We start from the raw sequence: 27,341 nt of genomic DNA, 5'->3' as shown, positions 1-27,341 counted from the left end.
ACAGGTTTTCCTCCGACCACGTGCTCTCTATGACACCTGTGCTTTGGGACACATGCACACATGCACACACACACACACACACACACACACACACTAATTAAATATTTTAATGCCACTTCTCCATGACACTCTTCCCAGTTTTCCTCTTTCTCTTTCTTTCCCTTCCCAGTTAGAAATAATTCATGATCCTATCATGCCACATAAGTACAAAGTTCTTCCGTAGAGGGTAGCTACTTAGTGATGTGTTTCAGTCAGTCATTCTCCTGACAAATATGAAGTGAGTTCCTGTTATACCTAGTACTAGATCAGCGGTTCTCAACATTCCTAGTGCTGTGGCCCTTTAAAACAGTTCTTCCTGTTGTGGTGACCCCCAACCATAAAATTATTTCATTGCTACTTCACAACTATAATTTTGCTACTGTTATGAATCACAGTGTAAATATCTGGTATGCAGGATATCTGATGTGCAACCCCTGTGAAGAGGTCATTCAACACTCAAAGAGGTTGAGAACTGATGTACTAGATGACCCACTAGAGACAAAATCATCACCACCGTCATCACCACCAACATCATCATCACCACCGTCATCATCACCACCATCATAATCACTATCACCATCACCATCACCACCATCATTATCATATATACCTTACTGTAGCCTGGAACTTCCCGTGGGGTAAAAAGTGCGTTCATCTTTATAGTTCCTCAGTGTTTAACTTTCAGTAATAGCGTCATAATTATGATTATTGTGGCAAGCTTTCTGTTGCATGTTCTGATTCTTTCAAAAATCCTGGAGTAAATACTATTATTCCATCTTACAAAATAGAAACCAAGACTCATGACATATCACTCACAGCCTGTGAGAGACAAAGCCTACATATGAGCCCTGATCTGACAGGTTCTGTAGCCTAGTCTCTCTCCACACTTGCCCAGTAGGAAATGGAAACTGGCTTCTGTTTTCCTGTACAGATTAAAGTTTGGATGCAATACCTCACATGCAAAACCTAGGCTTCAGACTTGGAGCTATGACTGTTGGAGTGAGGATAAGCCTTTAAGGCCTACTCCTGGTAGCCAAATGCTCCTAACCACAGGCAGATATCCTGTGAGGCTTCAATTAGCTCCAATTCCATGTGTCTCCAATCTCATAACCCTCTTTGAAGGACCTTGGATTTCAGGCTCTTTATTGGAAAAATTATGAAGCTAGATCTAAACCAGATGTCAAATAGAACAATCTAGAATAAGGAAAACACTCTACTTCTGTGTTGTCCAGGATGGCAGCTTAGTAGTCTGTGTAGTTATTGAGCACTTGAACTGTCTAATATAACTCAGAACTGAAGGTTAAATCCTTCTTGTTTTGTTTTATTTGTTTGTTTGTTTGTTGTTGTTTGAGACAGGGTTTTTCCGTATAGCTCTGTCTGTCCTGGAACTCACTCTGTAGACCAGGCTGGCCTCAAACTCAGTGATCTGTCTCCTGTGCCTCCTAAGTGCTGGAATTAAAGATGTGTGCCACCACCGCCTGGCTTGAATGACAAATCTTAATGAATTTTCATTTAAATGACCACATGACCAATGCTTCCTACCACATTAGACAGCCTATAGCTAGAATCGTCTCTGTCTCTCTTCCTGCCTCTGACAGACCATTATCAGATCTTGAAATCAATTTATTTGGCAGCAGACAGCATTTTTTTAAAAATGGAATAAAATAACAGGATGGAATAGAACAGAAAAGAAAAAGAAAATGTGAGTATGTATTATGTGTGCTAGGCTTTCATAGTGATACCTTGCTTCATAGATTTATATCCTGAGTCTTTGTGTAAAAGAAAATTTTTCCAGTGGGTCACAGCCCAAAAGAAGTTAGAAAATTGTTTCCTGGCCCTGAGTAATGTCTTTGAAACCTTGAGAATATCAAGCTTATATGGTGCATCCTTCTCCAGCCCGGAGCTCTGCAGGACCTCATTGCAGGAATAGTCTGTCCCTCTAGGTCCTACAGGCATGTGAACAGCATGTGGCTTGTCTCAGATAATAATTGAAAGTGACTTGGTGGTCATCTGCCTATATGGATGCTGAGACCCAAGATGATGACCTACAGGCAGAGTTTCATTTTCACAGACAGGTCCTCTTTAGGATTGGCAGATTTTTTTTTCCATGACCAAAGTCCCCGGGACCCAGTAGTTTCCCCCCACTTTGGGTAGCTAGTCTCTTCAGTTTGGGTACCTTGGTTCGGTTTTGCCATCCACATCATCTGCCCCTGAAGGTACCATGTGTTACAACCCGTACTAGCTATATATTCAATTATCTAGAATCTGAAAGAAAGCTGGGAGATCCCAGAATGCAGCTATTAACTTTATAGGTAGGAAAACAAGCGCCCAGAAAAAGGGAAGGGAAGTCCTAAGACTTCCCAAAGAGTGAAGTGTGGAGGAACAGGTTCTCTCGCAAGGAAGACAGAGGAACGATGGAGGGAGGGGGAATGGAAGGAGATAGGAGGGGATAAGAAAGCAGAGGCTGGAAGGGGAGTTGGAGATGTTAGCACCCTCATAGCCTGGGCAAGGGGAGGCCTGCAGCTAGGTCGGGCATCTGTGGAGCAGTACAGAGAGGAGATTCTTGTGAATATCATGGAGGTCATGAGGGGAGCATTGCAGGACTCTGAGCATTTGGGCCAGGACTTTCCACCCCCAAGAGAGCCTCAAGAAACCCCAAATATCTGAGAGAGCTTAAAGTAACTTCCGTAATTCCATAACTTGTGCCCTGCCCTCAGATGAAACATCCCTGGCCTGAACCCAGGGATTTCCCCATGTTTCCCTCGGCTCTGATGTAGCCAGCATGATGAGGACCATAGGTGACTTCTTCCCTTCTCAAGGGTGCATCTGTAAAGGGAGAGGTGTGGCTCGAGTGAGGCAGGAGCAGATTGGGGTGAACATGATCTTTTTCGACTGCCATGGCTCTGAGTCCAGCTACCTGGCTTCTCAGCTAGGATCTGAACTCTGAGCCTTCGAGTGCCTACAGTTCCAGAGAGAGGCTGATCATGGCTAAGGAAAAGGGAAGAGCGGGGAGCCATGGTGATCTTAAACTCAAACACCAGGCCACCAAATAAGGCATGTCTGGGAGGTGCATCCAACCAAGCAACAACTGGTCCAGGAAAATTCCCTGAATAACTACCAGGACAGAATATATTTGCAATCTATGTCGGGGGGAGAAGGGAGGAGCTTAGAAACCTCTAGGTATTTCTAGAAAATTAGATGTTTCTCTGTCCCTCCACTCTAATGAGAAAACCTTTGAATGCAGGGGAACCAGTTTGCTGGCTGATATTCCCAGGATTTCTTTACAGAAATGCATGGGAGCTGGATGGCCTGCCGGGGTCTCAGGAAGCAAACATTGTCTAAATATCGAAGCCTCTGGCTCAAGGGCCAGGGCACCGAGTCCTTCAGCACAAAGTCAGCTGCTAACTCCTGAGTGCCTCCATTTTCCAACATGGTTCCCGGAAACCCAACAAAACCCGAACGCTATTTTTTTTTTCAGATAAGCAATGAAGTGATCCTGGAAAACGGGGGGCCGCCAGGCTAGAGTGAGACAGCCACATTCTCCTTGTTGAGGATGCCCAGGCAGTCCCGACATCCTGATGATTCAGCAGGGGAAAGAGCTCTTCCCTTTCTTTGGGGTGCTCTGGACAGGAGATACTGCTGAGGACACCCCACCAAAGAGGGAGGACAAAAGAGAAGGATGGGCCTCTTCTGGACCTACTGATGCCTAGCACACTCAGCTCCAGCCTTTCTCTGGGTGGTGACTTCAGTCACATTAATTATCCCCTGTGGGCCTTGGAATTCCCTGCGGTGTCTGTCTCGTGGGTGGTTGTGAGAATTAAACGATATGATGGCCGATATGATGACTGTAAAGCGCTTAGCGCGGGTTTGGCACGTGATGATTGCACAATTAATGTTAGCCACTTTATACACTTTCCAGGCTTCGCCGTGTTACTCACTGGGTGCTTGTGAAGGAGATGAGGGATAAGAGAGCTGGGGTTGATTGATGGGAGCCCTCTCCAAAATAGAAAGAAAAAAAAAGAAGAAAAAGGCTGGCAGAGACCTAATACAGTCTCCCTTTCTCCACCCATCTCCCTTGCCTGTTCCCAGCCACGCTTACACAGCTTTGGATAGCGGGGTTGGTAAAACCCCATAGCCAAGATGGCCAAGCAATATCTTTGAAGCGCTGAAAGCTGGCGCCTTCCCTCCATTCAGTGAACAAGGCCTCGGGGTCAGGAAGGGCCGCAGAAAGCAGGGCCGACCGAGAAGTTTCCTGGCTTTAGAATTTCCAAAGCCTGTGCCTTCAGAAGAACAGAAGGGCTTTTGCCGCCACTTCAGATGGTCAACACAAAGCGTAAATTAGGGAGGACAGAGAGAACTCCTATCTCGGAGCTAGCGGGATTATTCCTCTGCCTGGGGGCAGGGAGGGGCCTCAGTGGCACATCTAAACGGAGTCCTTAGACGGGAACCCAGCGCCAGCCCTCAGGATAGAGCCCATGGACACAGGCACAGTCAACAGCAGACAGGGTGGGAGGGGAGGCAGGAAGGGGTAGTGACTCAAACAGGGTTTCCACTTATAGCAAAAGAGAAACAGATGTATATATATAGAGAGAGACCTAATTCAAGTCAAGCCAGGGGGACCTGTGAGAAATCAGTGTGTCCCTGAGTGTGTGGCGGCCACTTGTGCCTCCTCGCTCACGATGCTCACTGCCATGAAGCCCATTTCGTGTCAGACCCACGTCCTTCTGCTGTAGCTGTCTGGGGCAGCAGCTGGCAGGCGCGGGCAACCTGTCTGGCCAAGAGCTTGTTGCTCTGACATATGTAGCAACAACACTCTCTGGAAGAAGGCGGCCGTGACTGGGAAGCGTGCTGGTGAGCCTGGCAGCCGGGCTGCAGAGGGCATTCCGTTACCTTCCAAGAGGCCTCGTGTGTATCAGCCTGTGCTCTCAGCCTGCTGATGTGGGGAACTACAGCCAGGCCAGGGCCATCGGTAGGGAGACCTGGGGAACGGAGAGACTCATACCTCCACCCAGCTAGAGATGCCAGCCCCTACAGAGTATGTCTCTCCTGAGGATCAGCATGCACACCTGCCAAGCTCTCTCGGCCTGTGCCAGGGAAACTGCTCAGGGCTGAAGTTCTCTGGCCTGAGAACAGTCATCATGGCTTCTTCGTCCTCTGGTAAGGGTCCTGGATGGCATGAGTCCTACTCTGTTCTCTCGGATCCTCTAGTCATCGTTTCTGGATCTTTTCTAAATGGCTCTTAGCTATATAAATGGCCATGGTCCGAGGAAGCTAGATGTCCTTGCAGCTGCCCATCCCCGGTGCTCCTCCAGAAAAGCCTCTGCCCGCAGACCACCGCTGTGGTCAGAGCATGGGTCTCAGAGTCAGACTGGCTGGCCTTTTATTAATGGTGTGACCTTGAGTATGTAGCCTCGTCCGCTGTCCCACAGTATCGTCACCCATAAAATAAGGGGAATGGTGTTCCTCCTTGAGTGACGGAAACTCCTTGGGAGGACACGTGCAGCTTCTTGAGCTCGCTTCCTGACAGAGAGGAACCCCTCTGAATTTTGTCTATTTCCCCGGCAAACTTTACCTCTGTTTACCCTCCTGCTTCACCCTAGGCTTCTCAATCTTGGAAACTGACCTTGGCCACCCATGTGGTCATTGGCTTAGGATAAGCTCGCCCTTTGTAAACTCTCTATCTTCCTATGACCTGGGCTCTGGGCCAGCCCAGCTAACCTCTGAGTTTACCTACTCTGGTCCAGTTGCTCTAAAACAGACATCCCTGAACTCTGAGGCAAACCGCCATGATTTGTGCAAGTTTGACAACCCCCTCTCCTCCAGGGCTCAGCTTATTCATTTATTCAGTGGTTCCATGAATCAGTTCGGTCCTTCTTTTATTCATTCATCAAATGAGAAGGAAATGGCAGCATGGTGAGATGAACATGTACTACATGCTTGGTGCTGAGGGTAAACTGGTAGACAGAAGCGTGGTCCTCGCCCTCCTGAGGGCTCCCAAGCAGCTCCCAAGCCAGTGCATATGTATGACCTCTCAGCCCCTTTCTGCTCCAAAGGTCTGAGCATTGTTGTCAGGACACAGACATGGCCTTCTGAGGCCACCAAAACCCAAAAATCACTCACTTATTCTAAATAAGCTCACGCTACCAAAACCCAAACTCTCTCTTTGGGAACAACAGGTGTGCTCAAAATACATAGCACAGATGTATCTTGTCTCATTCCCGCAGCAGGAAATGCCCAATTCATACATTCTTCTGCAGCCCACAAAGAGCCTTAAACAGAGAGCCCCAGAGAAGGATGAGGTTGCTCAAGATGGCTAGTGGTCAGCAACCAATAGCTTTATTTTGACAGCCATCAGGAAGGGACAGAAAGGAACCCTTGCTGGATTTGCCCAACCATGGATTAGAGAACTGTCTGAGCAAGGTTCAGTGACTGGCTGATAGGGGTAATTTCAGAAGAATTTCTACAATGGATTCAAGATAAGGTCTTTGAAATTAGTTTTTTTTTTTTTGAGCCTAAATAATTTGTCAAAGAGAACCCTGAGCACAATTTAAGTTACTAAATACAAATGCTGAATTATTCCCATTCTAAAGATAAGGAAATTGAGGGCTCAGTTTTACAACTTGCTCAGTCACACAGCAATCAATTTAGAAGGCTAATCCAAAGCCCAGCCCATGCCAGCATACAATCGTGCTTTTCTTCTTCTCGTGCAGAGATTAGTGTCTCTCTGGGTTCAGCTTAGGAAGCTAGATCATGCCAACAGGACTGTTTCAACTCTGAAATCAAACCCAACATCCCACGGTGCGTTACCAGATCCATTCCTGTGCAAACCTCCTTTAAACCTTTCACACCACCGCTTTGTGCCGACAAAGTGCCAGAATCCACACTTGGGTCTCCTTGGTACTTAGCTAGTACTTGAGAACACACTCGGGGTACTTTGGGTTCTAATGAAGTCAGCACGCTGCATGTGGCAGCTGCTGTACCCTGCACCCTGCCTAGGTGTGCATTTCTCTGGGCCCCGGGCCATCGCCAGCTCATTGCTGAAGCAGTGGCTTCTCTGCTGGATGTTTCACCTTGCAACCAGAAACTCTGCTGTTTTTATTACACGTCTAGCCAATTATTCAAGCTGTTAGGCTGTCTCCCAGTCAGTTTAGTTGCTCTTTTAATTATACTCCAGCACAGCATAGGTGCCTCTACTTTTTAAAGAGTATTCTAAAGACACTCTATTAAAAATATGAGAACACTTTTATCTCCAAGGTCAAGAGACCCTTGGGGAGAAGGAAGGAAAGATTGTACAGGTGGCCCTTGGGTAGAAAGAACATAACTTCAGTTGTAATGCTTACAAGTGAAACTGTGCCATTATCTGCTTTTAAAGAGACTAATAAATCTGATAACATAAAACAGAGTCTAGTTTAGATGTAAGACCATTTAGTAGAGGAGATTGAGGGTGGAAGAAGAGAAACCCAGGAGCAGACCACAAAGGCAAAACCATTTGTTAATTAGAGCGAGCCTTATAAATCATGTTGTCTTAAGATGCGTGGTGGCCAAGAACATAGCTGAGACTGGAGAAGTCATATGATTTATCCAAAATTAGAAAACTAGGTACCAACAGAGAGGGAAACAAAACCCAGGTCACTCCCAGCCCTCTCAGAGAAAGGCTCATGAAGGCGTAAAAAGATAGCCAGGGAGGAAACACAGGTGCGGAATCAGATGCTCAGTCAGACTCATTGGAAACGAGCAGATTCTGGGGAGGACGGAGTGGGGGACCCTCAAACACAGTGGGTGGGGATGTAAATTAGTGAAGCCACTATACAAATCAGCACAGAGGTTCCTCAAGAGCTAAAATTAGAACTGTCATGATCCAGCCATACTTCTCATGGGTATGAACTTGAAGGGATCTAAGTAGACATACAACAGACATGTCTGCACACCACTCTTCATTAAATGACTCTTCTCCAGAGCCAAGTTAAAGAATCAACCTAGCTGCCTATCAACAGATGAATGGGTAAAGAAAATGTGAGATATATACACAATAAAGGTTTTTTTCAGCCACAAAATAGAAGAAATTATGTCATTTGCATATATACGTATATATGATTTTTTTTTAAATGTGTATGTCCCTTCGTACATATCTGTGTGCCATGTGCATGGCATGCCCCTGGACACCAGAAGAGGGCATCAGATTCTGTGGAACTGGAGTTACAGATGGTTGCGGGCTACCTATAGGTGTTGGAAATGGAACCCTGGTCCTCTGGAAGAACAGCCAGTGCTCCTAACCACTGAGCCATCTCTCCAGCCCATAAAAATCAGTGCTTTTTACACAGCTCAGAATCTTGTTTCAAGACCAAATTTAGGATGTGTGGGGGTGTGTATAATTGGTCCCAATTACAAATTGTTTAACAACTTTAAAACTTTGGGGGATAAAAAAATGAATAATTTGGGCCAGGTGTGGTGGTGCACACCTTTAATCCCAGCACTCGGGAGACAGAGGCGAGAGGATCTCTGTGAGTTCTAGACTAACCTCTGGACTTGATAGAGAGATTCTATCTTGGGGGGGGAGAGAATAGTTTATGTCAAAGGTGGTATCTGTGAGATAATTTATATACTCTGTTTTTGTATTACTAGAATATTTACTGTCCAATATGGTAGCCACTGGCCACATATGGCTACTTATATGTAAGCTTATATTAATTAAAATTAAGTTTAACTCAAAATTCAGTTTCTCAGTCTTGCTAGTCAGATTTCAAATGTCCAGCAGCTACCTACAGCTGGTGACTAGTATACCGAACAATGCAGATGGAGACTGTTTTTGCCAGCCCACCCGGCATGCACCACTAGACAGCACTTTCTAAGGGCTGGCAACAGCGATGACTCTCCCCTAAATAATGCAAAAAGACGCCAGAGGTGCCCTGGAAGCATGTCGAGAACATGTCACATAATAATCTATACTGCCTACACTTGACAGTGCCATGCATGGGTTATATCACAAGTAAAGAGAACTGCTGTCCGGAAAGGCTTTCTACCACCCTTAAATAGTGCCCTCATGGACAGGGTTCTCACACCTGAGGTAGTCTGGAAATCTCTATGTGAATCAACTTGGAATCTAAAAGACCTTTACCCATGAGATAAATGTAGTAAGTCATGTGAGTGCACCTCACTACTTTATAGGTTTAAAAAGGTGGTGGGGGAATGGGGATAACCAGGAGAAAATGAACAAGTCAGATCTCAGCATTTGGAGTATGGAAGAGTTCAGTGACGGAGCTTGTTGGGCACATATGTGCAAAGCCCCAGGTTCTGTCTGCTGGCATCACAACTAAAATCAGAATCCAAATAAATAAGCATTTCACAGGAGCTACACATTGTGGAGAGAGGGGGAACATGTTTCCCACACATCCCCGTACACATCTACACAAAGAATAAGGTTAGGTTAATTTCCTAATCTAATTAGGCAAAAATACAAAATCTCACTGCTAACAAGATCGCTGTCAAGGCAGGTGCATATGTGGCCTATCTCAGCCCAGCATCCCTGACCCCCCAGAGTTCTTGTTGACACACTCTAGTATTTAAAAAAAAAAATCTTAGCATACCTGTAAGATCAAGTCACACCACCCTTTTATAATCAGCCTCTATCAGCAACCTGGAAGAACTCTCACAGGGGTGCATTAATGTCTGCTAATGATCTACTTAGAAGCATCACACACTCCTGGGGCTTTGGCCACACACAGCATCCTCACGGCAGCATCCTCATCCTGGAGGTGGGATGGAGGACAGAGTAGTTTCAGCTCACAATGACCTGTTCTCCTCATCTACCCACCCCCCACCCCCCACCCCACCCCGTCCTCTAATTTTATCTCTTTTGATCAGGCTCAAGACTGAATTCTGATGGGGGATCATGCCTACAAATCTACTTCCCTAAGTTAGAAAAAAATTAATTGACCTTGCATGGTGGCTCTAGAACTATAAGACAGATTGAATAAAAGTCGTAGATGAGCACGTATGCTGCGGGTCTGGTGGGAACTTGAGAGTCTTCCAAGCTTTCCTCACTGATGGGGATGGCTGTACTGTTTGTTCTTATTTCGTTTTCAGGCTCGCAGCTTTGCTTGCCTTGGCAGTGGTATACCACCATGCTGCTCATATGAGCACGATTTATATTTTCTCACGAGCCGGAGAGGAGGAGGGAGTGTAATACTTTCTAGGGGACTCTGAGCAGAAATTAGAAAAGAAAATGTATTGGACTAAAGGGAATGCTTCATGAAATATTCCAGGTGAGGAGAATTGTTTTGAGCTGTGGAGACATGATTGATGGTCATGATTCCAGTCAACATTTCCAGGACAGACACAGATACACACACACACACACACACACACACACACACACACACACACACACACACACACACACGCATATGCATGGGTGCATATAGAGACCAGAAGAGGATGTCAGATTCAGAGATGTCAGCTGAAGCCGTGAGCTGCCTGGTGTGGGTGAAGCAAGTACTCCTAACCATTGAGTCATTTCTCAGCCTTTGGCAAGGCAGTTAATGCATTTTTTCCGTGTTAACTCATTTAAATGAGTTAATGATTTCTTTACCTGGCTAATAAAGGCATTTTTTTGATTTATCTTTTCTGTCTTCAATTTAAGACAGAAAAGAAAAAATGACTAATGAAGAGAAAGATTATGAAATTGAGCCAGGCATCTTGGTGATACTATAATCTTAGCACTTGAGAGGCAGAGTCAGGAAAATTATGAGTTCAAGGCCAGTGAAACTGACTTTTTATGATATTTTTCTTCCACCTTAGCTACAAATTCTCAGAATCCAGTTTCAGGCATAAGCAACCAGGCCATTGCTCTGCAGCACAGTCTTAATTCGGGACACCTGTAAGTAGGAAAGAATTAGAAAGAATAAGAATTAGAAATTTATTAGTTGTTCTCTTGTCTTGAAGAAGAGAAGAGAGGATAAGATGAGTTGAAGAGATCATAGACCTCCTGACCATGAAGCTAGCTTGAGGATGATGTGGGTAACACCAGATTTAGTTAGGGAAAACATCAGGTGCCGGATGGAGCAGATAGGACAGTCTTGGTTGTGCTGCACTAAGTCTTGGAGCCATGGCAACAAAGATTTGTTCTTGCTCATGAGGGATGCTTATGCAAGGATCCAGGCTCTAGCATCTTGGGCATCATCAAGATCTCCTTTACTCATAGCTAGGTGAAGAGAAAGGCAATATGCAAATCGAACACTGGCTCCTTGAGGGAAGGAATGCACACAATTTCCATTCAGATTCCAATGCCAAACAAGTCACCATGTACACTCCATGTGCCTAGAAAGCATTCAAATGCCAGTGAACAGACAACCACATAGGTTAAGAACCTTGAAAGGATGTGCTCTTTAGATGCCCTCTGTAGTTCAAGAGTCCAAGCAAACTTATTATAATCCATGAAGTCCACATGCCTAAGTGGTGTTTTCAGAACAAGTGTGAACCTGCTAACAGAGTGTGAGCAGATGGTTTTTAACTGTGTCTCTAATTTTGAGTGAAAATAAAGGAACTGAATAATGTTTCATCAAAGACCACTAAGGCTACTACAAGAAATGGAAAGTTACTTCATCAGGTTGCATCAGATGGCTATAAATATCATTTCAACCCTGAGGTCTTGTGATCTAGGCAGGTACCTATTATTCAATTCCAAGATTTTAGAGTGGTTAAACTAACTACATCTCATGAGAAGTAGATGTCAAAAGTAATTGTGAGCAGGTCTAAACAGGAGATTAATAGTGAATAGATCTCTCCAGCACCGTCCTATAAGCTGACATTTTTCCTGTCACAACCACTTGCTCCCAAATAACCAACACAGAGTTTTAATATTAATTCTAAATGCTTGGACAATAGCTCAGGCTTATTACTAACTAGCTCTTACATTTTTTTATTTAAGAAAGTTTTTTTTATTTGTTTTACATACCAACCACAGATCCCCCTCTCATCCTTACTCCTGCTCCCCTGAACTTCCTCCCAACCACCCACCACCCACCCTCTCCTCTGAAAGGGTAAGACCTCCCATAGGGAGTCAGCAAAGCCTGGTATATTCAGTTGAGGCAGGACCAAGCCCCTCCCCCCCTCCTCTGCATCAAGACTGAGCAAGATATCCCAGCGTAAGTAATGGACTCCAAAAAGCCAGCTCATGCACCAGGGATAGATCCTGACCCCACTTCCAGGGGCCCCTCTACACAACTGTCTCCTGTATGCAGCGGGCCTAATTTGGTCCCATATAGGCTCCACATTTTAAATTAACCCATATTCCTTATTTACGCTCCGCCACGTGGCAGTACCTTTATTAGCATGGCACGTTTATCTCCTGTTCCCTCTGTGTCTGGCTGGAGACTCTTGATTCTGCCTTCCTCCTTCCCATTATTCTTAGTTTCGTCACCCAGCCTATACTTCCTACCTGGCTACTGGCCAATCAGCATTTTATTAAACCAATTCAAGTGACAAATCTTTACAGCGTACAAAAGGATTATTCCACAGCACCGCCCAGTGTTGACAGTGGCACTTCGCATAGATATGTTGTATAAAACCGCTAACGCATTGTTACAGCCGTTTCAGAAATCATTGGAAATTCTGCCTCAATCCAAAGTCAAAACTGATTTAACTATTTCCTTATGGGACTCAAGTGAACAGCTCAAACAGCAGTTTTTGAAATCAGGCATGCTAACACCATACGACCCAATGATACATTTATTTGCTACTTACGTACTCAGACCTGAGCGTCGGAAAGTAGCAGAAGTCTTTGTTTTTCCATAATTAAACTATTAGGTGTCTCTGAGAGGAGAAAACCTTGTAGATTTGTAAACCACTGTAGTTCAGAACACATAGTGGTCTCAAGTCTGCGCCAAGGTGACTGAGGCAGTGCCCCTTAGCACTGCATCCAGTGAAGGCCTGAGCAGCGGAAGTGCCCATAGCATCTTCAAAACCGAGGCTTCGGGAAAGTCCCACAATGCAACACAGGTGAGCGCTGCCAGGAACAGCTCGACTCACAACACATTTGATTTCATATTCATCTTTTTTTTTTTTTTTTTTTTTTTTTGGTTTTTCGAGACAGGGTTTCTCTGTGTAGCTTTGCGCCTTTCCTGGGACTCACTTGGTAGCCCAGGCTGGCCTCGAACTCACAGAGATCCGCCTGGCTCTGCCTCCCGAGTGCTGGGATTAAAGGCGTGCGCCACCACCGCCCGGCCATATTCATCTTTTTTGCTGCATATTCAGAAATCTTTTAATCATGCCAGATTTTTTTTTTTCTTTTTTGGCATCCTCCCCGGTTCTGTTACATGACCCCATATGAGGCTTTGACCCACAGTTTCAGGAACTGGGCTATACAGGAACAACAGAAAGTATAGTATAGGAAACGCAGAATGAGTAACACGCCTTTGTTATCATTGTCAAGTATCTGTACTATGCACGACAGGATCCGCTTCCCGAGACTGGCCGTGCAGTGGGTTTGTTTACGGCCATGTCACACACGTGACTGACACCTCCATCTAAAGCATCACTCCACCAGAGCAGCATCAGGCAATAGGGCCTTTCCATCTCCCTTCTGATGCCAAGGGTCCCTTGTCAGGGATCTGACCTTGGCCCGGACCTTATGCAGACCTTATGGCTGCATTCTCTTTCCTCTTTCGTTTCTCTCTGTTCAGCAATTTGGCTTCTATTGCTGCAAGGAAAGGCTGGGTGCACGTCTGAGTCCTTGCCTGTTGGAGGAGGCTCATGGGCTCATCTCAGTGCCACTCAGTGCCACCTAAGTTTGGCACATACGGTGTGCTGTGGACTTTTGTTTGATGGGGGGATAATTTCCACCCTTCCTGCTTTTTTATTCTTCTAGTTAAGATTATGATACCTTATGAGTGACTTTTCAAAGAATTAGAACTTCCTAGACAGTGATCTCTTGTTTCTTTTTATTACAGTCCCTTACCAGCAGAGTCCTTACAGTCCCCGGGGCAGCTCCAATGTCATCCAGTGCTACCGCTGCGGAGAAACCTGCAAAGGGGAAGTGGTCCGTGTCCACAACAACCACTTCCACATCAGGTGTTTCACCTGTCAAGGTAGGAGGCCCTGTGGCAGCTCCCTTCGCGGATTCTTGGCTGCTCCCTGCCAGTACATGCCCAGGGACGGGAATAACAAATGGTTGAGATAGCTGTAGAGGCCAGCACTTTCTTCTGAGAATTCACTCTCAAGCGGTGTGGAGCCCAGGGGAATGTTTGAGTGAGATTGGAGCTGGAGGGGTGGGTGTGAGGGGTAAAGAGGGGGTCCTGGCCACCTCAGAGAAACAGGGGCCGGCCAGGAGAAAAGGACAATTCTTTAGGCCGACTCCTACATCTGAAAAGACTTCTGCTTGTGACTATCAGTAAATTGAAGAGTGAATGATAGTTTAAGCTATCACGGGTAAACCCAGTCTGGCTTTGAGATGTGCAGCTGTTCCGCGACAGTATGGCAGTCCTCAACAGAGAAGCCTAACGGAAGAAAAGATTTGCCATGACTTTCGCAAGGTCTGTCATTTGGAAACAGATGTTCTGTTGCTACAGCTTTACCCACATAGAGGTGACTCACAGTGTCCTACATCCTACGCCAAGGCTAGCTCACCGTTCCCAAACAGAAAGGATCACTGCGGCAGGAAGGGAGAGGGACTCATCAGAAAGAGTCCTGTCACCCACAAGCCATACCCCCCTCCAGGGTGCTGACAAACACCTCTCCTGATGCACCCCCATCACTGCCTCCAGGCAGCCAAATCCACAAAGCAGCCGTTGTCATGGTGGACTGCTTGTGAATTTGACCTAAAACCTGTGACTTGTATCTGTTCATCTGGGGTTGGTGTTCTGAAAGTTGGATGTGTGTTCTCTGTTCGCTGTTCCCGTGACTGCCCTTCCGATACTTGTATCCAGGTCTTCCCAAGACAAATTATATCCCAGGTCGTCAAATTGAGCCTCATCTGAAATGGCTCCTACTGTGTCATTATCCTGAGGCTTCCTCTTTGGTCCATTCTAGGTTGTCAATATTAGTCTTAACTCATGATCCCCAGAATATGTCACAGTTCTCAAGGTGGGACAAATACAGCAAGCACTATGTTTCTGTCAATGGGACTCACACTGACTTGATTTCTTAAGGACTTATATTGAATTTATGGTCAGTGGAAACTTCCAGATTTCTTCTTATCAATAATTACCTCCAGTCTCATGTATCTGCGATTGGCTTCCCTTGCCACAGAAAAGAATCCTAAATTCCTTTCTTTATGCTCCAATTGGGCTTTCCATTGAGCAGTATGTATTTCATGTTCTCCAATTTGTTTATAGAAGCATATATAGGATATGTCTTAATTTGTGTGGTTTAAATTTTATATTTATATTAAGAATTGGGAAATCCTTTTCTACAGTTGAGCTATACAAGTATTTTGGTGAGTGACTATTTCAACATCTCAGAAATTGGGGCAGGACAGAAAGTAAAAGCAATAAAGATGTCATAAGGGAGGGATGTGTAGCTCTGCAATTAATTTTCTGAAGAGAGCAGTTACTTTTTGCTCACAACAAAATGTAACCTTGGGCCAGTGCCTGCACGTGGCTTCTCACTTCCAGCAGGCTGGCCTGGCCTCCTGCATGTGATGGCGTCAGATCTCGGAGCACAAGAGGATACACTTCAGTAATCAAGACCTTTCACACCCCAGCTTGGCCCATACTTGTTAATGTCCTACTATTGACAAAGCAAGCCAAGAGCCAAGCCAGACTCAAGCTCCTGGAGAAACTTTGCCTCTTGTGGGGAAATCTGAAGCCTCGGATCTCAAGGGTGTGAATGCAGAGAAGGGAATCATTTGGCCGTGTTGACAATCCCCACAAGGCGGTTATAGAGTCTCCTTTGATGGAGATTTTAAGGAGGAAAATAGGCCATTATTTTTTCTGAATATTTCTAGGTCAGCTGCTTGGTGGTAAAACAAATGATAGGATTTGGGTTTCCTTCACTAACAAGGAAGGAGATTCGTTGCCTTCAACAGGCTCCTCGTTTACAATTCTAAAATGTCTACACATGCCTCTTGCAACTCTTCCAACACGCTGTACTGTGCTGAGATAAAAGGAAGGAATCCGCAGAGGTCAGAAACAGTCAGGGGAGTTGCTGGAAGAACAGCCAGTGCTAGATTTCATCCCCATGGTTTGTGCAAAGCCTTGGAGACGTCAAGCTTACGTGGATCATGGAGAAAAACAGACCATGCCAGAGCCACCAAAGCTGGGATATAATAGACCACTCAGCAGAGGCCCTGCAGAGGGCCTACTCGAAGTGCATGACGGGAAAATGGCTCTCAAAAGCAAAGAGGATGGCAAGGAAGCTTGACTGCTGGGTGCAAGGGACTAAAACTTCTCTGCAGCTGTTGAGAATCCATCCTTTACATGATTCATGGGTGAGACTCATACTGTGTATACATTTTATGAGTCAAAGTATATTTTTAGTTCCTATGAATAATTTTATTTTTAATATGCCATGGCTAGAAATGAAAACCCAACAGGTCCCAACAAAGCGAGGTTGAAAAGAGTTAATAAACACACACACACACACACACACACACACACACACACACACAAAAAAAAAAACACCCTAGGGCAAGGTGGTGCATGAAACTCCACAGAGGAGAGGAGATGACCAAAAATAAAAGGAGTGTTAAATGAAAAATAAACATCTTATAATGGAAAAAAATCTAAACAACCCAAAATCTCACCAACAGTTGTTGAGCCGCCTGGCACCTGAGAGGTGGAGGCTTCAGATACCAGACCAGAAACAAAACAACTACAAAATAAAACAAAAATCCAAAATGGGAGGGCAGAGGCAGAAAAACTAGGGATTGGAGGTCATCCTCAGCTACACTAAGTCTGGGGCCAGCCTTGGGTATGTGAGCCTCTCAGAAGGCACCTTCAGATGAGGGAATTAGATGCTGCTCTGCAGGGTTTACAGAATGCCTTCCCTAGAGATTCAGGAATCCTTGGAGATTGGTTCACTGTGAGACATATCACCTTGATAACCAGATTCTGAGCCTCCTTAACGCTTCTAGAACTTCGAGGAGCCAGGGGTTATGGTTGTTGCAGGAAGACTCTCATCTGGACCCACACTCTGGCACTAGTAAAAGCAACTGTGCTTGCTGACCAGCAAGGAGGTCTTCTTGGATGGATGGAAAGGACCCTGGTTCTCCATCCTTATTGCAGGCACTCAGGGTAAAATGACTAGTAAAAGGTAGGGCCAGTGGCTGAGTTGGGTAGGATAGGGCAAGGGCTCAAGGATGCGAATTGGCTAGTTGAGCAAGGTTGGACTGGATAAAATGGGGCGCATGCTCAGTGGTGCCCTTCTGCTTTGGCTCGTGCTCCTACCATTAGAACTAAGTCTCAGCTTGCTCCTCCAGGTTGAGTCTGGTGGCCAGGACCTTCCTTGCAAGCCTCCTGGTCAGGGTAGGGGTCCACTCTGAAGTGTGTCTTCAGCACCTAGTGCTGTTCCAAGGTGGTATCAGTGACTCAATGCGAAGGCGCTTCCATCTTGACTGTAGCTCAGTTCAGCTCAGTTCAGGTGTTTTCCAGCGTCAATGATTCAAAACGAAGTTTCACACTTGACAAAATAGTAAAAGCAAATAATGATCCTTTTGGAAGGAACCCAGCTTTTATGCCAGATTTCAAAGAATTAACATAGAAAAAAAATGAGTAAGTCAGAGACAAAAAGAAATGCAAATCATGGAGGAGAGAAGTGGCAGAAACAACGGAGAGTAGAGTATGTATTAGAATATACATTAGCTAAAAGTGTATAATAAAACTGCAGGAAAATATAAAGGAATCGGCCTACATACATCACAGTGAAAGCTCAGATCATCAAAGATAAAGAGGTGATCTCAAAAGCAACCAGAAATAAAAGACAGAGCATCTGCAAATGAATGGTAAACAGAATGACAGTTGACACTTTAATATCAACAAACAAACGGGAAAACAGTAGGATGCTTGTTCATGTTTTGGAGAAGAAAAAAAACTTGTCAAAGCAGGATTATGTATTCATAAAAAAAACATTTTTCTAGAACAAAGGCAACCCCACATATAACATCATACTTACTGGTGAAAAGACTGAATTTTTCTTTATAAGATAAAGAACGAGATAGGAATGTCTGATCTCACCACTAACGCTCAACGATATACTGGGTAAGGCAAGAAAATTAAATTTAAAAAGTATGTAAGTTGAGAAGAAAGGATAAAAACGGCTTCTATTGCAGATAACATGATTTCATGTATAGCCAAACCTATGTAATACATAATACATAAAAAAAACTATTAAAACTGATAAATAAAAATGTTTCAGAACACAAGATCAATATTCCAACCATTTGTGTGTTTGTGCACTGGTAATGAACAAATTTGAGAGAGCTAGGGATGTAATAGCCCAGCGGTAGATCTCTTGCCTAGCATACACAGGTCCTGAGTTCAATTCCCAGCACTGCTAAAAATAAAATAAAACTGAGGAAACAATTCCAGGGGCTGGTGACATGGCTCAGTAGGTCAAGGCACTTGCCAACGAATCTGCCAAATTGAGTTCAATCCCCGGAGCCCACGTGGTGGAAAGAGAGAATTGATTCCATAAGTTGTTCTCTGGCCTCCACACATCAACTATGTCATACACACCCACACACATACAACACACAATAAATACAGTTTTTAAAAATTCTTCTTACAAATAAATATAACAACATAAAAATTATGACAGCTAGAAACTGCTACAGCAAACAGACAGCCATCCCATCTTCATGAATTAGACCGTAATGCTGCTAAGAAAGCTCGAGGTCAGTTAGGTCAACATAGTATAATGTCTAGTCACCTCCAGTTCTCATAACAATACCACAGACTGGGTGGCTTGAAAATAGAAATGTATTTTTTGACATTTCTGAAAAAATGAATAGTACAAAATCGGGATGTGTTCGGTTCCAATGAGATCTCCTCCTGGTTTGCAGATAGCCACCATAGCAACAGTATCTCTACATGGTAGAGAGAAGGTGGAAGGGGAGGGAAAGAGAGAGGGAGAGGCAAAGGGAGAGGGAGAGTGGGAGGGGGAGAGGGAGAGAGAGAGAGATCCTTATAAGGGAACTAATGCCACAGCTTACAGGCCTCTACTCTCAAGACCTCATCTAAACCTAAACCTAATTATCTTATGACAACCACATCCCCAAATACCATCAGAGTTGGGGGGTAAAGCTTCAGCATATGCATTTCAAGATAGCATAAATCAGTCCATAAAATTCATATCAATTTACAAAGAGCAAACAATGAAAAAGAACACTGAGGACCCAACATTTCTCACTTTTAAAACGTGCTGCAAATAAAGCTAATAAACATGCAGTGTGGTGCATGCACAGGGATTGACATACCAATCAATAAAATAGAATCAAGTGTCCAGAAATAAACCTTTATATTTATGGCCAGTTTATTTTCAACAAGGGTGCCAGGATAATTTAATCGGGAAAAAAAGAATCTTTCTATAAATGGTTCCAGGAAAACTGATTATTCACAGACAAAAAAGAAAGACAGAAAATAGACTGTTTCTTACAAACATAAAAATTAACTCAAAATGGTTCAAAGACAAACATATGGGTTAAACTGTAAAATTTTAAAGAGAAAATAGATGAGTAAATTGTTGTGACCTTGAGCAGGGCACCAGCTTCTCAGATAACATGAAAAGGAGATTCAGCAAAGGAAAAACAGGCCAATTAAACATCATCAAAGCTTTATTTTTTTTTTCTTTTTTGAGACAAGGTCTCATTTTATAGCCCTGGCTAACCTATAACTCCCTATCTATACAAGGCTGACCTCGAACTCACAGAGATCCACCTGCCTCTGCCTCTCAAGAGCCAGGATTAAAGGAGTATGGTACCATGCCTGGACTAAATACACTCTTAATGTGAACAGATAACAGCCCAAATGTAATAAAATATTTACTCATCAGATATCTGATCAAACACTGTGCCCAACCCATGTAAGGAATTTTTACAATGTAATGATTAAAAAAAAAAAAGATAAGTTGGGGATTTAGCTCAGTGGTAGAGCGCTTGCCTAACAAGCCCAAGGTCCTGGGTTCGGGAAACAAAACAAAAAAAAATTGCCAAACTTTTGGGCAGTGGTGGCGCACGCCTTTAATCCCAGCACTCGGGAGGCAGAGGAATTCGGATCTCGGTGAGTTGGAGGCCAGCCTGGTCTCCAAAGCGAGTTCCAGGAAAGGCGCAAAGCTACACAGAGAAACCCTGTCTCGAAAAACAAAAAAACAAACAAACAAAAAAAGATAACCCAGTTTCAAAATGGGCAAAGGAAATGACATTTCTCCAAAGAAGTTATGCAAATATCCCATAAACACATAAAAATGCTCAGTAGCATTAGAATTCAAAGACAGCAAATCAAACCACAAGGCACACAAGTTCCCATACACAAGGATGGCTAAAATCAGAAAAGCCCAATATAAGTGTTGAGGAGGATGTAGACACATTGCGACCCTTGTGTGTTGGGAATATAAACAATTGTGCTGTCTTAGAGACGTCTGGCAATTCCTCAGAAGATTAAGCATAGAATTCAAAATTCCAGTCCTAGGTGGTCTTTCATTTTAAGAAAAAATGAAAACAGAGTCTGAGGAGATGAGTGTCAAGAGTGAATACTGGATCCCCAAACCATGTAAAATGCAATTAATCCAAGAGATGGTGAGAGGGGAAGTGGAGACAGGTGGATTCCTAGGAGCTCGGAAACCAGCTAGCCTGCCGTGTGGAAAAGCTGCAGGCCAAACAGAAGTTAGAAGGCAATTAAGGACCAACAGCCAAGGTTGTCCTTTGACCTCTACACCTGTGCCATACACACTGGTACCTACATCCCCCACATACACAAATGCAAACACATGCACATATACAAAAAAATGAAGTAAAAATATTTCCACACAAAGCATTATACATGATGTTCATAGCAGTCCTACTCATAGTAGTTGAAAAGGGAATTATCATATAGCCATCAGCTGATGAACTGATAAATAGATTCTGTCTATACAATAGAATATTATTCATCAATAAACGAAATGAAATACATTCTCCAATGTAAACAAACCTTTGAAACATGTGGGAAACCCATCACAAATATGTATTTCAAACTACATACATGAAATACTCAGAATAAGCAAGATTACTGGTTGGAAGAGGTTGTGGAAATGTAAGTACTGATATTAATGGTATTATAGTGTATTTTGGATGTGCTGAAAATACCAAATATACTAAAGTATATGAAATATGGCTGAGTATACATTTTAAATAGTTGGATTTTATAGCATGGAATTGTATGTCATTGAGACTACTCAAAGAACATTTTTTTTTTTTTTTTTTTGGTTTTTTGAGACAGGGTTTCTCTGTGTAGCTTTGCGCCTTTCCTGGAGCTCACTTGGTAGCCCAGGCTGGCCTCGAACTCACAGAGATCCGCCTGCCTCTGCCTCCCGAGTGCTGGGATTAAAGGCGTGCGCCACCACCGCCCGGCTTTCAAAGAACATTTTTAGACAAAAGCTGAATTTTATTTCCACAGACCCTCATTAAATGAAATTTTGGAGTGTGTTATATAGGCAGAAGGAAAAAGACTCCAAGATGGAAGAAATGAGATATAAGATGCAATGATCAGCAAAATCTTAATGGAAAATAGAAAATGCTTAGCAGTGATGAGAGATAAAGATATGATGTATAAAATACTTATATTAGAAATGTTAAGTGACCGGGTGGTGGTGGCACATGCCTTTAATCCCAGCACTCAGGAGGCAGAGCCAGGCAGATCTCTGTGAGTTCAAGGCCAGCCTGGTCTACAGAGTGAGATCCAGGACAGGCACCAAAACAACACAGAGAAACCCTGTCTCAAAAAACAGAGAGGGGGGAGAGAGAGAGAGAGAGAGAGAGAGAGAGAGAGAGAGAGAGAGAGAGAGAGAGAGAGAGAGAGAGAGAGAGAGAGAGGTTAAGTGGTGCTCAGGAAAAAAGCATAGAGCCTTAAATAGTCATAACAGAAAAGAAGTTTGAACACTAGGGCACCAAATACCCCATTTTACAAGTTTGAAAAGCAGAGTGAGGTTGAGGGAAACAAGAGGAAGGAAATGGTAGACACCACTGGCAACCACAGAAGAACAAAGCCAAAGAGAGCTCTTTCCAAATACAAGTTAAATGGACAAAGAGATTGAAAACCATCTAAGAAGAAAGAGGAAGTATGCGCGTGGACAACGTTAAAGAAGAAAGATACTGCAAGAGCCATTGTAGTGAAGACATAACATGTTAGCAACAGTTCAGAATAATAGATTTGAAAACTTGGGTAAAAAAATTAATCCCGTCAAAGTGAAACTTACTAAACCTTAGCTTTAAAAAATGTTAAAAGCTGAGTGGTCCTGCAGCTCCCCCCAAGATATTGAACCACTGGATCTGTAGCTGAAACTCTTTTTCAAAAGGAAAGGAGGGTCAGCAGCAAAGAACTGGATAAGTAGACTATCTTAATTTTCAAACCTCCAATAAAGTGATGTATCAAGACAGTGGTAGTCAATAGCCAATTCTACCCATGTCCTCACCCCAGACCTCTGATGAAATGATGTATCAAGACAGTGGTAATCAATAGCCAATTCTACCCCCACACCCTGATGAAGTAATGTGTCAAGACAGTGGTAGTCAAGCCTATTCTACCCACGCCCCCACCCCAAACCATTAAAGTGTAATGAACCAAACATCTACTGGCACTTCTAGACTTAACTATCAAGCCACAGAAGTGTAATGTGGGGAGCAGGTTAATCAGTGCCACAAGGTACAGCCATCGAAACCCAAACTCTAGGGAACTTCAGAGGAAAGGAGGCCCGCTGAAGAGATGGCTCAGTGGTTAAGAGCATTTGTTCTTGTAGACCAGGATTCGGTTCCTAATGCCTGTACAACCATCTGTAACTCCAGTTCCAGGGGATCTGATGCTCTCTTCTCACCTCTGAGGGCACTAGGCATGCACGTGGTATACAGGCATACATGCAGGCAGAACACTCATACATACAAAATCAAATAAATGCACCTAAAAATATAAATTTAAGATCACTGTGCCATACTGGATAAATTATAGATTCAAAGCAATTCTAGTGCATACCATAAAGTCTCCCATGGAAATTAGGAGTCTGTTAAAATTGAAATCTTGGCAAAAGGTCTGTGATTGTCCACGTCCCTGAAGAACAGCAGCAAAGTCAAGAGCCCGTCCAACCAGCTATCACTGCTTATTGTTAGTGTGGAAGTTATTGACATACAGGGCCTTGGAATCAGGATGGTTAGATAGGCCAGCAGAACTGAATATAGAACCAGAACAAAGAGCATAAGGAAACAGATCTGTTGCTGATCAGTAGAGAACAATTAAGCTGCTTCATAAACAGCACAGGCATGATTAACTATCCATGTGGGGGAAATTGAATCCCTACTGTATATTCCTCACTAATGTTGATTCCAGATGGGTGGACTGCAGCCATATGAAAAGCAATACAACTAAACGTCTAGAAAACAACATCGAGGCATCCTTTCAGGATTTCAGAGTAGAGAAGCGTTTCTTAAATGAGGTACAGAGCATTCAAGCCATAAAGAAAACAATGGTAAATTAACAACATAAAAACTGAGGTTGTGCACCAGAGTCTTCAATGATAAAGCTCATGGCTGAGCATCTTACAGACACGTGTTGCTCTGAATAATTTTAACTGTTCATTTGTCACAATAGAGAATCACCTCGGAAGGAGATCACAGTGAGAAATTGTCTAGGTCAGGGTGGCTTGTGGATATGTCTATGGGGGTTTGTCTTGATTGTTAATTGAGGGAGGTAGACCCACCCTGGGGTAGGTAGAGACACCCTTTCTCAGGTGGACCCTGGACTGGATAAGAGTGGAGAAAACTCACTGAATACTCAGTCCAGGCTATTAAGCACAAGCAAGCTGGGAAAGGCAGGTGTATTTATTCTCTCTGCTCTTGACTGTGGATGTGATTATGGACATGCTGTTGCTTGAGCGCCTGGCTTGACTTCTCTACAATGACGGACTGGAACCTGGACCTGTAAGCTAAATAAACCCTTTCTCACTCCCCCATAAAAACAACTGAGGATGTGACGTCATCGGAAAACACAAAGTGAGAGGACTGGAACTACAGGTGTTAACAGTGACAGTGAAGAGGATCCGCTCCTAAGAGATAAAAAACACCACTAAAAGCCTCAATGGGTGAATGATTTTAGCCTTTTACCGTGCAGGAAATACAAATGGCCCATAAACATATGAAAATATTCTCAAATTCACTAGTCATCGGGAAAAAGAAATTTAAAGTCACACTCTGGTATCATTTCCCATGTGTCGTGTTGACAAATCAGGTCTCTCCAAGTATTGGTGGTAATGAGGATCTATGGGATCTGCTGGTGGGAACATCAATTAAGAAAAAGAGGGGGAAAAAAACTAGAAGAGAGATAGCGATGCTCGTAGCAGCATTTTTATAAGAGCAGTACTTGCCAAAGCTATGGATCTCAGCCGTGGGACAGCCTCTGCAGCTGCGTGCGCCCCACGTGACCTAAGTACCCAGCCCCCAGAGACTGTGCAAGCACGGAAGGGTACATGCGAAGGGGTCCAGCAATGTCAAGCTCAGACACAGGCTATACTCAATGATCTGTTATGTGTGGACATATCATAAATGGTAAATCTATAAAGAAAAGCAAAAGGATAATAAACACCCAATCAGGGACTGTGTGGGAAAGGGGCACTAGCAGGGAGCCACAGACAGGTTCCTCGGGTGCTGAGAATGTCCTAATTCAGAGACTTGGTAGAGGTGTGTGGACATATGTTTCAATTATTCTTTAAACTGTGCAGATGTATTTTTCTGTGTGTTATATATTTCACAATTAAAATATTTCAAATGTTGAATTAGATTGACCTCCAGGCCCTTCTAACTATAAGCTTGAAATTTTATAAAATCTAGTCTTGAACGTCTTGATTGCTCTGGCAGAATCCTAGACTCGCACACCTGGTATTTCCATAGTAACAAGCTAGCCCCCTCATCTTACAAAGGAGCTACAGAGAAGGGAGGGAACTTTTAAATTAGGCAACACTCGAGATGTAGACAAGGACCATCGACAAAAGTCCAGCGACCTGCAAAATAGTACATTTTTCTTTGGCATATGCTATGGCTGTGCGTGAGATCTGCTTCCAGGTAGTGTGTTCACAGCTAGCATTCATGTGCATTTTCAACAAGCAGTTCTAAGTGTGTGGGAATCTATCTTTCTTGCTGCCCAGCCATATGACCTGCTTCGGCTTTGTTTTTATCCTTTGAGTGAGTGAGAGTGAGAGAGAGAGAGAGAGAGAGAGAGAGAGAGAGAGAGAGAGAGAGAGAGAGAGAAAAGTGTGTGTGTCCACAAGTAGAGGTCAGAGGTCAGAGGACAACCTCATTTCCTCTCTTGTTCATTGCTGCATACTCCAGGCCAGCTCTCTATACCTCACATCTCACTGTAAGAGTGCTGGGATTATAAATGTGCTCCACCCGGCCGGCCTTACATGGGTTCTGAGTATCCAAACTCAGGTCCTCACGGCCAGGTAGCAGTGGCTTTACCCATTCATCTCCCCAGCCCCAAGTGGTTGTTTTTTAATCATTAGACTTTTATGTGTGTTGTGATGTGTAGTGTGTGTGTGTGCGCGCGTGCGCGCGCACATAATGGCTACCCAGATGTACGTATCCTCATAAGTTCTTCATATAGCATGTGCCATGTGTGAGACTCTGCCTGGCCTCATCCATATTTGCTGTCCTGCTCCTGTTTGCTCCTTGCCTCCCATCCCTGCTCCCTACTGTATTTCCAGGAGTCCCTAAGATTCTTATCCACTTTTACATCCTTCCTACCAGAAACTTCCTCCTCAAGCTCCTTGGAGGAAATGAAGGAACTGATTGTTCCGAGTTTTCTCATGGCCTCCTGGTTTTTCTCCACTGGGAGAGATGCCTCTGGAGGTGGAGTTGGCAGAGAAAACAAAGGAGAAAAAAAAAAGAAGGGAAAAAACAGGAGCTGTTTCCAATGAGGTAGTAGGCCATGACCCAACTAATTCCATGAAGCAATTGATCTACCACCTGCATGCCCAGAACAGCCTGTGCTCTGCCTGTGCCTGCTCCCAAGGCCAGGTATTGTTTGAAAGGATGAATTTTCATGGTGCCTGAAAGCTGAGCCCTTCCTGGCCTCCAGTCACCATGGTCTCCACCATCCACCCTGCCTTCCCCTAGCCCAGCAAGACTCCATACCGAATTCAAAATGCTCAGACACATGGGCGGCAAGCCCCAAGTTCTGCTCGTGGACCCACAGGAGGTCAGTTCTAAAATTTCAGCCTCTTCAGTTTGTACAGAAGTAAACTGAGGCCCCAGAAAGGAGAGGGTCCAGTTCACGGTCATCCAGAGACTTAGTGGCAGGGATGAGACTAGAGCCGGGTGATCTAATTCCTAGATCAGCCCGTCCCCCCCTGCCTGTTAAGCCTGCTGCCAGCCTACAGAAGTGAGCAAACACTGGCAAGATATGTTTGCTCTAGACTTTCCAGCCTGGCTTCTCTTGCAGAACTCTCAGTAATGAAATGGTATTTGCTGAGGTGATGTCACCCATTACAAGCTAGCTCCACAGATCAACAGGCTTGGAAACTAGTGTGTTGGTTTCCCTACCACTGACCTGCCTTATAAATGCCAAAATCCTCAGGGAACCCGTGTCAAAGACCAGAGTACCTGTTGGGTGCTGTACAGAGAGCAGTAACTCTTTAGGCTAGTTGTATTATCATCCAGCCCTTTCCACCCAAAGACAGCCTGTGTGGAAAGCCAAGCTACCAGACAGTCTCCAGACAGGTGCAGACAAGGGGGGCCATAAGATACAGGACCCAAGGGGCTTTCCAGTTACCTTCCTTTGATTCCTGGCTGACCCATTCTGGTTTTAGCTGAACTGGTACAGCTTACTGTGGTTCCCTTGTCTCTGGGACTCTTTTCGTTTCCATGGGAGAAACAGCTTCTTTCCATAGCTTGTTGCGGTCATTTCATAAATTAACTTCCTATGGGGCAAGCTTATTCCCACACAGCAGATTCCTCTGGTGGGGCTTGCGCCCCTGCCATAAATTCAGTTGTTTGGATACCTACGAATTCACCTGTTTTTCTCTTACCAAATGTTCTTTATTTCTACACAATGCCAGGCTGGAGAAAGCTTCCCAATCAATATCAGCTTGATATCTGAGTCCCGTGACCAAAGTGTGTGTTGTTTTCAGCAACA

At 44.2% G+C, this 27,341-nt stretch overlaps 1 protein-coding gene across 5 annotated transcripts in view; it reads left to right on the top strand.

Annotated features, from left to right (window-relative positions):
- Window positions 1–27,341, top strand: part of Ablim3 (actin binding LIM protein family member 3) — a 115,461-nt gene that overhangs the window by 28,249 nt on the left and 59,871 nt on the right. For all 5 annotated transcript variants that reach the window (XR_013046137.1, XR_013046136.1, XM_006985157.4 and 2 more), the window contains one exon: window positions 13,986–14,123. Coding sequence is in view for 3 of the 5 variants with exons in the window: in XM_006985157.4 (XP_006985219.1) it covers window positions 13,986–14,123 (138 nt within the window). In the remaining 2 variants the exon portion in view is untranslated. The remainder of the gene's footprint in view (window positions 1–13,985; window positions 14,124–27,341) is intronic.

The sequence above is a fragment of the Peromyscus maniculatus genome, chromosome 19 (genome assembly GCF_049852395.1).
Source record: "Peromyscus maniculatus bairdii isolate BWxNUB_F1_BW_parent chromosome 19, HU_Pman_BW_mat_3.1, whole genome shotgun sequence".
Lineage (NCBI taxonomy): Eukaryota > Metazoa > Chordata > Mammalia > Rodentia > Cricetidae > Peromyscus > Peromyscus maniculatus.
Note: the sequence above shows the minus strand (reverse complement) of the source record. Positions and strands in the feature narration are given on the sequence as shown.